This window comes from Dermatophagoides pteronyssinus, unplaced genomic scaffold (assembly GCF_027571235.1).
Source record: "Dermatophagoides pteronyssinus isolate colony J.1.1.1.1 unplaced genomic scaffold, Derpt_VIB-CSIC_2022.12 sq0001, whole genome shotgun sequence".
In the NCBI taxonomy this organism is placed as follows: domain Eukaryota; kingdom Metazoa; phylum Arthropoda; class Arachnida; order Sarcoptiformes; family Pyroglyphidae; genus Dermatophagoides; species Dermatophagoides pteronyssinus.
The window spans coordinates 3,758,933-3,772,943 of record NW_027461525.1 but is presented as its reverse complement, the minus strand read 5'-3'; the positions used below and the strand labels follow the sequence as shown (position 1 = coordinate 3,772,943).

The following is a 14,011-nucleotide window of genomic DNA, read 5'->3' as shown; positions in this document are numbered from 1 at the left end:
AAATAGAAATCCCAGGTCGGTATCCAATCGGTATACCGCTGTATTTTCCAAAAAAAATTAGGATACATGCGCAATGAATTTTTTGGTAAAGATAATGATTTACATTTTTGTGAGCGCAATATTTGATGTGAAAAACAAACAGAATTGATTCGAAAATCTAATTGATTATAATTATTTGACAGAAGGAATTGTTTCTGAAATAATCTAATTTCGATTAAATAATAATGTTGGAAATTAATATAAAAATGCTATTACCATTCAAAAAGGAACGTTTGTTTGTCGCTGACAATTCGTTTATATTCGGGTTATGGACGATTTATTTCGAATGTTTCGAGCATCGAAAACTTATATACATTCATCGAATAAACAGCAGATGGTCAATTGTAAAGATGATTTGAATGCGGAGAAATCGACAAATATAATCGGACAAAACTCTATCACAACGATCAAAATTCCTATTAATAGTTCAACATCATCATCATGGTTGAATGTGGATAGAAATGTATACAATAAATGGTCATTTCCTAACAACAATCAATGTAATCACGTTTCATTTGAAAAATGGGAAGAAATATGGAGTACAAACATCAAGGAACGAGCATCAACATTAGAAGGCGTCGTATTTATTAATCCAAATTTTGCTCGTCTTTATTTTGTACCATCGATTGCATTTCATTGTGAATTTGATGAATACAATGAATATCCAGCAGCTAATCTGCAAATATTGACGCATAAGGGTTCTGATTATCATGATAAATGGATGAGAACGATGATTCAACCGACATCATGTTATATTTCAATGCATTGTTGTTATGTGACTGAAATTATTGATCGTTACTGTATACGTTGTCCACATCTGTCAAGAATAAGTTTCCATTATTATCATCTGGATGATGAAGTATTTGATTTTATCACACAACATCTTCCTCGATTAGTATCAATTAATTTTGAAAATTCAATCGGTTTGAATGTAAAATCGATTGCAAGATTAGGCTCAATGTCTAGGCTAATACATTTAAATCTTTCTGGCTGTGATATCAATGAGGAAACATTAAAATCTATATTGGATAATTGCACAATTTTAGAATCATTGAACATCAGTAATAATTGTTTAATAACTGGCCATTGTTTAACACATTCTACAGTGAAAAATTTAAAAAGACTAAACCTACAGGATTGTTGGCGATTGAGATCCAGACGATTGATCGATATGGTTCGCTTTTGTTTGCCAAATTTGATCGAAATCTTATGCAACAGTGGTATAGATGATAAATCATTGAATGCCATCACTTCAAATTGTCCCAATATTAATCATCTGGACATTAGTTTCGAGGAATTCACCTATTATGATGAATCTGGTTTAAACTGTCTGACCGATGTTGGATTTTCTTCAATTGCTCGATTGATACATCTAAGGATATTGAGTTTACGTCATGTTGGACGAATAAGTGATAAATCTCTAAACGAAATAATCAATTCCTGTACAGAATTGATGCAAATAATCCTGAATCTTAGACATCGTCATAAATTGACCGATGCCCGAGCATTACGCAATATTGGTACATCATGTCAATATCTAGTCTATTTCGAATCTGTACACAATCATTTTATTGCCAAAAGTTCAATCGAATATCTATCAACATTGACTTCAAGTCTTCAAATATTAATATTACGTGGAGATGAGTTTATCAGAGATGATGAAGCTGCTTTATTGCTTAAAAGATGTCAAAATCTTCGACTTATCAATTTAGATGGATGTACGGATATCGGTGAGAATACATTGGCATCTTGTATTGTTCATGCACGTAAACTATTACGAATTGAGAATGAAAATGCCATGAAAATATTTCAAGCCAGTCTTGTGATGACTGGTATTGAACGAACGTTACTTAATTCATTTGTTAATGAATTTCCTGTGAATCTACGAATTCGAGCCTGTGATTATCGACGAAATAAAGTTCATTTCAATGAATTTGATGGAACCGAGATTGTCGAATGCCAATTAAAAGAGAAATTTTTTCCATTCTATTGGCATGATTTTAATTGAAATGAATTAGAATAATAATTTTTTTTATGAAACGTTATAGAAAAAAACTCAATTCTCTGTTATAAATGTTCTATTTTTTAAGGTTTGAAAAATTTGGAAACAATATTTCAACTCACCAAAAATGTTGCTCTTCTTGGGTGTATATAGCATAATTTTATTTACTCGTTTCCTTTCTCACATCATCTTCGCAGTTCATTTTGATCTTTGTTGTCGTTCATAAATGAAAATAGAATTGTCACAATGGATGACGAATTTTCTTGGTGTGATTACGGGCCATTCTTTTTGATTGGAGTGAAAATTTTCAACTTTAAATCGTATCATGGTCGACATATTGTTGGTCCTTTCACCGATTTGACAGTCATTATCGGTCCAAATGGTTCGGGTAAATCGAATCTAATGGATGCCATCAGTTTTGCTTTGTTGGTGCGAATCGACAAATTAAGGCTTAGAAATGCAGCCAGTTTGACTGATGACTCATACTATCAAAGTGATGAAAGTGATTATTCCGAAAAAGATTCGAATCAAAAAGTATTTGTTGAATTATGTTTCAAATCTAAACAAGATTCGAACCTGACTGTATTTTTTCGGCGATCGATTGCTCGTAATAAATCGTATCATTATTACATTAATAATGAAAATGTTACGAAAAATAATTACATCGAAGGATTATTGAAACTTGGCTTCAACGCGAACGATAAATCTTTTCTGATTTTTCAGGAAAAAATTGACCGATTTATTCAAGATGATCCAAAAAACTTCACTACAATTTTAGAAGAATTATCTGGAAGTCAAATCTTCAAGAGGGAATATGATGAGTTGAAGGTTTGTATCCATTTCATACTTGTGATCAATTAATTGTAATTAATGCCTGTATTAGACACAATGTTCCACGAAAGAAAATGAACTCAATTTGTTGGTCAAAGAGAAGCAAAAATTCTATCAATCAAAAAGATTTGTTGATTTTCTCAATTCAGAAACACACAAAAATAATACACTTATAAAAATTATCAATGTTTTGAAAATTCAACAAGTGTTACTTGATTTATACAATGTTCGTTTGGAATTCGAAAAAATGCAACAAGCCAAAGAAAAAAATGTTGAAATCGCCGAGGAAACATCTCGCCAACTTACAATTTCAGAACAAGAAAAAAATGCAATCAATGATGAAGTGATCAAAATCAAAGATGAAAAAATTAAATTAGAAAAACAAATTCGTGAAAATGAATTCGGTGTATTTTTCCAGGTGAAATGTGAATATCAAAAAGTCACAGAAGAATGCGCCCATATTGAAACATTAATTAAAAATGCAAATGTTAATAAAAATAAACTTTTATTGGAACGGAAAATGAAAGAAGATTTAATACATACGTATGCAAAAGAAATCGACAAGCTAGAAAATGTGATTCGTGAATATCGAATTCAGATTGAAAATCAAAAAATCGATCCAGAAATAATTGCTGAATATAAACGGTATTTTGTTCATTCTATTTATGTTACTATAATTTAATAATTATTCTCATATCTTCATAGTTTGAAAAATATATTCTTGATCGAAATCGCTCCATACGAACATGATCATGGTGCTGTTGACAGCAAAGTTCGTCAACTTAAACAGCAACAATCATCGTTGCAAACGTACAAGGATCATTTAAAAGCAGAATTGATCAACGAAAAATTGGATGAAATTGACAAGGAAATTCGTAAATTCACTAATCAACGAGATCAACTTGAAAAAGAAAAAACAAAACTTACAAAAAATATCGAAGAAATCAAGTCACAAATCAGTGAATACGAACGTAAACTTGAAACATATGACCAAAACATTGCCGAAAAATATGCCTTTCTCAAAAATAAAGAAGAAACTAGCAAACAAAAACGATTCCTCAAATATTTAATAGACAATTATCCAAATGTCCATGGACGTATGGCTGATTTGTGTAAACCAGCCAATAAAAGGTTTTATTCTCCAGTATCAATTATAATAATATTAATGTACCTTTTGTTTTCAGATATCAATTGCCATTATCGATAATTATGAGAAAATATTCAAATGCAATTATTGTCGATTCCTTTCAGACAGTCGAACTAATATTTCGTAATGAAAAATCTCAGTTCATAGATTCGGAAACATTTTTAGCATTAGACATAATAAAAGCTCCAACTTTAAAAGAAAATCTTCGTCATATTGCGGCAACTAATGTTACTTTGGCTTATGATTTGATTGATTTCAAAAAAAATTCCGCAATCGAAAAAGCAATTAGATTTGTAGTTGGCAACACACTTTTGTGTGAAACACGAGAAGATGCTTCACGAGTATCATATAATCTTGGTGATGGCCAAAAGTTCGTATAGTTTCTCATCATTTGAGTTTTCATTTATTTCAACTATGGATTAATTTATCTTACAGATACAATGTCATTTCTCTTGATGGTACAATATTCAACTCAAATGGTCGCATTTCGTTTGTACAAACTGGAACGGTGAAAACCATATGGAAAGATGAAGAATATTCGGAAGAATTGCTGGAAAAAAAGTCACTACAAGCAACTTATTTAGATATTTTAAACAAAAAAGATGCCATTGTCCAAGAGCTCAATCGAATTGATGCACAACTATTTGAGTAAGTAACATTCTGATCATATCACTTAATTAATTATTTATTTATTCTGGTATTAGTTGCAACACTCATCTAGAGATACAATCAAAACTCAAAAATGAATATCGAAAAAATATGGAAGATATCCAATCACAAATGAATGAGCTCGACGAAAGGCTAACACAAATTAATTCTTTTCTCTTCGAAATATCTGATTCTATAGATAGTTATGAACGAAGTTGTAACCGTATCGAAACAAATGTATTTGGACAATTTCTTTCGAGAATCAATGTGCCTAACATTAAGCAATTCGAATCTATTTATCAAAATCTGTTGGATAATGAACATTTGGCTGATTGCGAAAGTCGTTTAGAAAACTTGAAAGATAGAATGAAAATTGAACAAAACAAATCATTTGACAAGGAAATGGATAAATGGGACAAAATCATCCAAGAAAATTTGCGTAAACTAGATAAAACCAAGAAAAATCTCAATTCTGTTCAGAAAAGATTGGAAAAAAGTGAAAAATCTCTTAGTAATCTAAAAAATAGATTGATAGAATTGGATGAAGTCCTCGCAGAGAAGACCATGAGGTTGCAGCAGATTAATAAAGATGTTAATGCGGCACGAAAAATGCTAGAATCGACGAACAAAAGTTTAGTGAAATTAGAATTTGATCTACAATCGCTAACAAACAAGAGACATGAAATTTTTGAAAGATCATTCAACGAAAGTATCGCAATTCCCATTCGACAAAATTCCAGTATCCTTGATGAAATATTTGGGGAATCACATAACTTGACAATCCAAGATATGTATGATCGTGAATCTGAGATTGATGTGGATTTCGATCGGTATTCTGAAATCAAAGTAAAAACGGATAAAGAATATTTTGAAATGAAACTCAAAATCAATAATGAAATTCTTGGAAAAGAGTCGGAAATTCAACAGTTAACCTTAGCTTCCGAGTCATCTTTGTCATCCAAGTTAGTATTTATAATTTTATTATTCGAAAAATGATGATTCATTTTAATATTCTATATTGTCAGAAAATCCGAATTGCACCAAAGAATTCAGTCGATCAATATTGAAATTAATCAGGTCACAACTGAACTGATTTCGCTTAAAGAACAGTTTCAAAATGTCAAACAACAACGAATTATGGCTTTCAACGATTTTTTTCAAAAAGTTACTGAAAATTTAGATAAGTTTTATAAGGAATTGATGCAAAATGAATCATCACAATCGTATCTTATACCAGAGAATCATGAAGAACCTTACCTGAGTGGTGTTCTTTTTAATTGTATCGTTCCTGGAAAGTCTTTTCAACCAGTTTTATCGTTGAGTGGCGGTGAAAAAATCATGGCTATTTTTGCATTTTTGTTTTCAGTGTATTTTGAAAAAATGCCAACTTTTTTCATAATGGACGAGATCGATGCTTCGTTGGATAATGCAAACACGGGAAAGGTTTGTGTTCTTGATTTAGAAGTTCAAATATGTAAATCTTTTGTTTCCGTAGCTCTTGACATTTTTGAAATCCAAGAAATCATTGACTCAATTCATTTTGATTTCATTGAAACCGGAATTGTTTGATAAAGCTGATTCACTTATTGGTGTATGCAAAGAGGTAAGTCTTAAATGATGGTTTCATCACTATTCACTAAATTAAATTTTTCATTTTGCAGAAAATTAATGTCTATTCATTCACCAGTAAATCCTATTCTGTTGACATTCGTCAATTTGATGATTAATGCTTCAATTTGATTTCCATCTATAACTCAAATCAATCGCACATAAAAAAATTCAAATTTCTATTATAACTTAATGAAGCTTAAGCGTTTAAATAGTTTTGTTAAATAAAATTCGATTTGCGAAATCTTAATATGTTATCATCATGCCATTAATATTTATTTTAAAATATCGAAACCAATGAATTTAATTCCATCGAAACAAAACTTTTTTACAAATTATCTTTATCTGACGGAAAAATCGTCGAGTGACGTAATTTTTAAGACAAAAAAAATCAGATTGCCTTAATTCTTTCTTTTTTATTCTTATAGGATGACTTTCAAAGAAATTTACTATTCAAATTATCGCGATCCAAATTAGATTCAAAAAAAGAGAATATTTTAATCAAGTATTTGCTTAAATTTTTTCGAAGTAAAACCAAAAATCACAGGCATCAACAATATTATTTCAAGAATTCTACTCAATTTTTGCGATTCTTTGCTGGAATCGTACATTATTGTCCAAAGATAATTTTAGATCAACTTGTTGATTCGAATTTTGTTAAACGATATCACACCGTTCTGCTTTTGAAATCTGTTATCAGGTATTTAGTCTATATATTAATTTATAATAATCATTTTTAGTTTTTTAGCCTATTGATTCTGAAACATTATTCAATCGACATCATATTTTTATCAAAAATCAATCAATCATCCGAATATTCTCATTTTGTATTGGCATCTCTTGTAAATTGCTTCTCGGATGAAAATCATTTATTACGGAGATTGTTGATTGAAATTTCACAATTATTGTTAAATTGTTCGTCGGAATTGATAGATTCTTCCATCCAGAAAGAGTTGAACGATAGAATTTGTCATCTTTGCATTTATGATAATGAGAAAGAACTGCGCCTATTGTCATTGGATGTTCTGGAGAAATTGGCACATTGTCGCCCAGAGATTTATTGCCAGAAAACATTTGAAACCTTAATTTTTTTATGTCTACACAAGAATGAAAACGATAAATTACGGATATTGATTGAGGAAAAATTGTCCACCATTTACATCGACCTTACATTACATTATCCAAGAAACATTTTTACAATTCCAAATTTGGCAAAAATTGCTGGCGCTCTACTCGTTCGTTTCAATCAAATCGAAAACAAACAAAACAACATGTTTGAGAAGCGTTATTTATACAATCTTTTGTCAAATATCCGTATGTTTTTGGAACAAATTAATGAATATGAATGATGATAATTTTGCCATAATAAAAATTGAAGAAAATATAAAATTAGAGTAAGATTCTCGAGTGTCTGTATTATTTTATGGTCAAAGAAAAAACATAAATAGCGGATGATTTCAAAGTAAAAAAAATTATTGACACTTGTGTAGTATTAATAAAGTAAAATGAAATTTTCATTATATATATATATATAAGTGTGTATGGACTATGTACGCATCGATCCTGTCTTTCAAACTTATTCCAATGGATTTTTTTTTTTGTTGTAGTCCATTGGATGGCGGTTGTAATGTGATGATGAATATACAGGTTGCTCACGACTTACAATTAAAGGTTAGAAAACGAACACAATCCATGGTGTAAGTCGACAATATTGTAGATTGAAAAACATTAATTTGGACAAGATTTTTTAAAATAACATTTTTTCGAGCATCCTTTGTGTACTAAACTTATGCGAATCGAATCATTATAACAGTGATCAACATTAACAACAAAATATCATTAAGTCGGGGGCTACCTGTACACACATATACACAATCCACATTTTGGGAGCATTTTTGTTGTTGTTGTTGGTCCTTTTTTTCTGTGTATATTTTTCACATGCATGGCAAGCCGCCGCTTTGAGTACCGATACCCAAATTCACCGATTTATATGAAAGAAACAACAAAAATCGAGTATTACTGTTTTGGTTTGTTGTGTTATTTACTCTATTTACTATTTTTTTTAGATATTTGGATACATTCATACAAACCGCTGCCATTATAATTTTTTTCGTAATTTCAATTCATTCAACTAAAAAAATAATTTATTTTCTTGTTTATTTTTCGATTCAATTAACTAAACAAGAATCAGAATTGTAAGGTGCACTTGTTTGTTTTTGTTTGTTTATTTTTTGTTGTTTTTAATTCGGCATTCAATATCATCATCATCATCATCATCTTAATCATAAAAATATCCATCGTTTTTAATTTCATGAATATTTTCTACCTCTTATTAAATTAAAAAAATACGGTATTTTAATAATTCAATATTTGCCAATGTTTATGATTCTTTTCGTTTCATATTGCTTAGACAATTGCCCTGATAGATTTTGTCTACATTGATTTGTAGATTTTTTCCTGTAAATAAGTTTTAGTAAAACAACTTTATCATTCTACTGAATCAATCAATCAATCAATTGAATTTCATTATATATAATAATTTAGCTTCAGTTTGTACTGATGATTATGATTGTTTGTGTCTATGTATGTGTGTGTGGGTGGGTGTGTTCTTCTTTGATCAGATGTGATGTGACTTATTGAACAGCGAATATTAATAATTATCCATAGTTTTCATATCAATTGTTTTCGATTCATAGGAAATTGTTTAAAGCAACTCACTTTGGATTGTTGTTGCGATGAACAATTTTATTTGATTTAAATAATCGGTTGTTTAACAGAATGACATGCTATAAATGAATTTCCTCAATAAATTTTTAATTGTTTGTTGTGTTAATATTTTTTTCATATTGTAAATTATCGTTTCGAATTTAATTATCAAACATCATTTTAACTGAGATTTTTCAGTAGTTTTTTTTCAAAAAAAAAAATTTAAAGGTGAAAATAAGTTTCTTAATTGTCAAAATATATGATGACAATGATAATGGAAGGAGATGAAAATGGGTCATCCCAAAAAGGAGCATTGAATAATAATTCATCATCATCATCATCAACAACAACGATAAATTCACAGTCACAACAACAACAATCTATGATTTTCTCAACAACAGATCAGCATAATAATAATACTAATAATTCATCAATTCAACTGTCTACGAATTCTATGAACAACGATATTCAATGGGCATTTTCACAAATCAAAGGTCCACTTGATGAAGAAATTGCCGAAGGTATGTGGGATGAATTTGAAAAAAAAATCTCTAATAAATTTTGTTGTTTCAAAAACAGCTGATATAATATCATGTGTCGAATTCAGTCATGATGGTGAATTATTAGCAACTGGAGATAAAGGTGGACGTGTAGTCATATTTCAACGTGATCCATTTGTAATTATTACTATTGATAAATTTTTTGTTTTGTTTTTACTAGTGAATTGAATTTCCTTATTTCTTTTATTCCAAAACATAATCATAATTAATTAGGTTGAAAATAATAAACGTTCCGTATTATATAATTTTTATACAACATTTCAAAGTCATGAAGCTGAATTCGATTATTTAAAAAGTTTAGAAATTGAAGAAAAAATCAATAAAATCCGATGGCTTAAAAGAAAAAATGCTTCTAATTTTTTGCTAAGTACTAATGATAAAACAATAAAATTATGGAAAATTTCCGAACGAGATAAACGTATTGATGGTTTCAATTTGAAAGATGATAATGGCCAGATGAGAGTCGTTGATCCTGATTCTGTGACTTCGTTACGAGTGCCAAAAGTAGTACAAAGCAAATTAATGATTGAGCCAACACCAAGACGAATATTTGCTAACGCTCATACATACTTGATAAATTCAATATCTGTCAATAGTGATCAAGAAACTTATCTTTCTGCGGATGATCTTCGTATTAATCTTTGGAATATTGAAATCAATGATGAAAGTTTCAGTATGTTTTATGAATATTTATCAAAAAAAACTATACCCTATTTTTTAACTTTTCTCTGAATAATATAGATATTGTTGATATCAAACCAGTTAATATGGAAGAACTGACCGAAGTCATCACTGCGGCTGAATTCCATCCACATCATTGTAACTATTTTGTTTATTCAAGCAGCAAAGGAATACTGCGTCTTTGTGATATGCGTGCAGCTGCACTTTGTGATCGTCATGCAAAAAGTTTGTGATTCCTATTCCTGTACGATTTTTGCTAAATTTAATTCTATTCAATTTAGTTTTTGAAGAACCTGAAGATACAAGTTTCTTTTCCGAGATAATATCCAGCATTTCAGGAATCAAATTTAGCAACAATGGCAGATATTTGATCTCACGTGATTATATGTCAATCAAAGTTTGGGATATTAATATGGAATCCAAACCAGTCGAAACGTATCATGTTCATGATTATCTTCGTTCAAAATTATGCAGCCTGTTCGAAAGCGATTATATATTTGACAAATTTGAATGCTCAATAGATAATTCTGATACGTAAGTTTTTCGTTTCAGTTTTTAAATTTTTCTATTTTAAATTCTTAATTCTTAATTAATTTTATTTCGACAGTCATATCATGACAGGATCCTATAACAACTTTTTCAAAGTATTCAATCGGAAAACTAAACGAGAAGTCATGTATGAAGCAGCAAAAGATTGTACAACAATGAATAGCATTTTAAAACAAAGAAAAGTAATTCATTTTTTGTCATTGTATTCATAATTTCATCAAACTAATTTAAATTCGTTTTGACAGGTGAATTCTGGTGGTAAAAAGAAAAAAGATGAGATTCATGTCGACAGTTTGGATTTTACTAGTAAAATATTACATACAGCATTTCATCCAAACGAAAATATCATTGCTGTTGCTGCCACTAACAATCTTTATCTTTTCCGTGAATCATTTGATAAAGAATGAATCTATTATTTAGAAATCATTTCCTATTCGATCAATACAACCTTAATTATCATAATCACTTTTACAACGAATATATGTACACGGTTTTAAACATGAAATCACACTCCCTTCGTGAATTATCACCTCTAATATTGATCAATGTTACAAGTCACACCAATCAATTAAACGGTATATATCGTTGAAATGGTTGTTTTTCTATTATTATTATCATTCGGTCCAATTATATCACGATCCTCACATCCCTGGACATTTACCATATAAAAATGCACACAAGCCCATCACTTTCACCTGGAGAACAAATAACCCTTTATCGTTCAATGATTTCAACAAGAGAAACTATATTGTATTCATTGTTACAATCAACGATGTTTACATTTTTCATTTTGTTCAAAACATTTGTCCATCATTATATAACCACCGTTCTGATCAAATGATGAACGTTGATGATGATAATGAAGTTTTTATCATAATTTTTCATTAGCATGTCCTTAAATAAATCAATTATCATCACATCATTTTCGTTAATGATCATTGTTCGTGGAACACAGAATAATTTCTTTATTTTTTGATTATTATTATTATTATTATTTTTTGTTTGTTTTGTTTACATATTATTTGTGCACACACAAACACAGAGATAGCATGTATGTATTTTTTCCACCTCTATAAATATTATTGATGAATATCCTAATAAATTTTTTTCGGCCCTTTTTTTAGTATTTTTTCTGCAAAAAAATATATATTCTGTGCTATTCATTTCGTTCCCTTTCTATAAATATTGCAAAAAACAAACAAAGATAATGATTAAAAATAACTTATATATAAAAAGTAATTTCATTATCATTTATCAATCGTCTTAAAGTGATATGGACCTTGAATCTCATTATTGTTGTAAAACATCATGTTTTTTTTTGTCATGTTTAGTGCTATGAAAATCATTCAGACCCAATTTTATTGTCCTTAATTTTATTAATTTTTAAATTTATTTTGTATTAAATTTTTTTTGTCCAATTTGAATAAAAAATGAAATTTAAATAAAACAATGATATTGATTAATAATTATTCTGTTGTTCATGAAGCATTTTTGTTTTATATTTATCAATCATTCATGGAATTTAAAAAAATGAATAAATCGAAAAAATGATTGACAATTGCTTTTGCTGTCATTGATCGTTTTTCTAATACCTTTAATTAATTTTTTTTCATGGTTGTTCATTGATATTGTTCTGTTTTCAATTCCATGATACATATTTGGTAAAAGCATAATAATCATTGACATGAATGATAAAAAAAATGTGGGAATTGATCATTGATAAAGATGTTAGTATAATTTTCATTTTCATAACTAATTTACGTAAACATATCTCTCAGTAACCATACACAGAGAGTCAGTAGGCATTACCATTTAAAATATTTTCTCTCGTCGGACAATGTTTTGCCCACATCAATAATAGCAATTTATATACGATTTGTTAGATCATCTTTGATGTTGATTCGAACTATTACTGATAGACAAAATAGTAAGAAATCTTTAAATGCTTATTATAATCATCATAATCATTATGAATATAGATATACCAATTATGATATCAAAAAAAAGAAGAGAAAAAACAAAATGAACATATATTTTTTTGACAGATTACAGCCATAACAGCAACAACGACAATGATGATGATGACAAGCGATGCAACAATAAGAGAGATATATAATTTAAACCGTTTTATAAATTTTTGAATATTTTTTTTGAATAGGCTTTATTCATTCACACACACACAAAAATGCTTGTTAATTGTTTTTGATTTATACATCAAAGAATTCATTCATTCATTCATTCATGTAAGATTAGGATTCGTTCCTGTCTTTTTTTCTATCTCTCTGTCTTTCCATATATTTTCATGTCTTGATTCCATGTATCTGGGTCGTCGTCTTCATCAACATTTTTGTTGTTGTTGGTTGGTTGGCATTTTGACACCTGTTGTTTGTTTGTCATAAATCTTCTCATCAAAAATAAAAAAAAAGAGGATGAAATGAAAAAAAAATTTACAATTATGATAATGATGTTCATTCTTTCTAATTCTTTATTTTTTCCTCGATTTAACAAGATCAAATAAAAATGAAAACAAAATAGAACAACAAAAATCTGTGAAATGTATGACAAGAATGAAATTGATTCTAATTGCTTTGCTTTTTTATTTTTGTTTTGTTATTATCATTTCATTATTTTTTTCTTTCATTTTGATTCCATTGTATTCGTAGTCATTTCATGATGATTGTGGAAATATATTTCACTCACACATGATCAAGTCATCGTTTTTTTTCTTTTTCGTCAAAAAAACCGCCACTTTTTTCGGATTTGATCACCATTTTTTTCGAGGTTTTCTCACCTCAAACAAAAACCTATTATCACTTACAGTGAGTGTGTGTGTGTTTCATATAATAATTTCGTGATTTCAGGATTTGATTTGTGGTTTTTTTATATTCCATTTCTTCATTTTTTCTCCAAACTGAAAACAAAAACGAAAAAAAACCACACGAATCAGAAATGAATGAAAAATTAATTTGCAAAAAAATAATAATTGAAATTCAAACAACAATTTGCGAAAGATGGCGCCTATTTTCACTGAATTCAAAAAAAACGGAAATTGTCAGTTTTTTCTTGTCCAAAAAACAAAATTTGAAAACAACACTTTGTTAGCTCTCATCGATTTGAGAGAAAAACATAGAATAGATTCTAAAAAGGTGATAAGAAAAAAAAATAAATGAAAAAAAATTTGAAAACGTATCAAAAATTTTTTGTAGCATGGCGTCAACAAAAATGGCGAAAGAGACCACT

The 14,011-nt window shown here is 29.0% G+C and overlaps 4 protein-coding genes across 4 annotated transcripts; all 4 read left to right on the top strand.

The window, feature by feature from the left end:
- Nucleotides 1–92: 92 nt before the first annotated feature.
- Nucleotides 93–2,079, top strand: LOC113793211 (uncharacterized). Its single transcript, XM_027343202.2, has one exon. The coding sequence runs from the start codon at nucleotides 308–310 to the stop codon at nucleotides 2,045–2,047; it is 1,740 nt and encodes a 579-aa protein (XP_027199003.2). The 5' UTR covers nucleotides 93–307; the 3' UTR covers nucleotides 2,048–2,079.
- A 74-nt stretch (nucleotides 2,080–2,153) lies between these two features.
- On the top strand, nucleotides 2,154–6,525 carry LOC113793210 (structural maintenance of chromosomes protein 1A-like). The gene is made up of 9 exons (XM_027343201.2): nucleotides 2,154–2,869; nucleotides 2,925–3,517; nucleotides 3,578–4,003; nucleotides 4,057–4,389; nucleotides 4,455–4,667; nucleotides 4,724–5,629; nucleotides 5,693–6,110; nucleotides 6,163–6,270; nucleotides 6,329–6,525. The coding sequence occupies exons 1-9, from the start codon at nucleotides 2,288–2,290 to the stop codon at nucleotides 6,392–6,394; spliced, it is 3,645 nt and encodes a 1,214-aa protein (XP_027199002.2). The 5' UTR covers nucleotides 2,154–2,287; the 3' UTR covers nucleotides 6,395–6,525.
- LOC113793511 (uncharacterized) lies at nucleotides 6,447–7,673 on the top strand. Its single transcript, XM_075821119.1, has 3 exons — nucleotides 6,447–6,644; nucleotides 6,704–6,975; nucleotides 7,024–7,673. The coding sequence occupies exons 1-3, from the start codon at nucleotides 6,573–6,575 to the stop codon at nucleotides 7,622–7,624; spliced, it is 945 nt and encodes a 314-aa protein (XP_075677234.1). The 5' UTR covers nucleotides 6,447–6,572; the 3' UTR covers nucleotides 7,625–7,673.
- A 643-nt stretch (nucleotides 7,674–8,316) lies between these two features.
- tws (protein phosphatase 2 regulatory subunit tws) lies at nucleotides 8,317–11,891 on the top strand. The gene is made up of 8 exons (XM_027343204.2): nucleotides 8,317–8,625; nucleotides 9,180–9,502; nucleotides 9,561–9,658; nucleotides 9,755–10,214; nucleotides 10,283–10,447; nucleotides 10,504–10,756; nucleotides 10,830–10,953; nucleotides 11,017–11,891. The coding sequence occupies exons 2-8, from the start codon at nucleotides 9,241–9,243 to the stop codon at nucleotides 11,176–11,178; spliced, it is 1,524 nt and encodes a 507-aa protein (XP_027199005.2). The 5' UTR covers nucleotides 8,317–8,625; nucleotides 9,180–9,240; the 3' UTR covers nucleotides 11,179–11,891.
- Nucleotides 11,892–14,011: the final 2,120 nt, after the last annotated feature.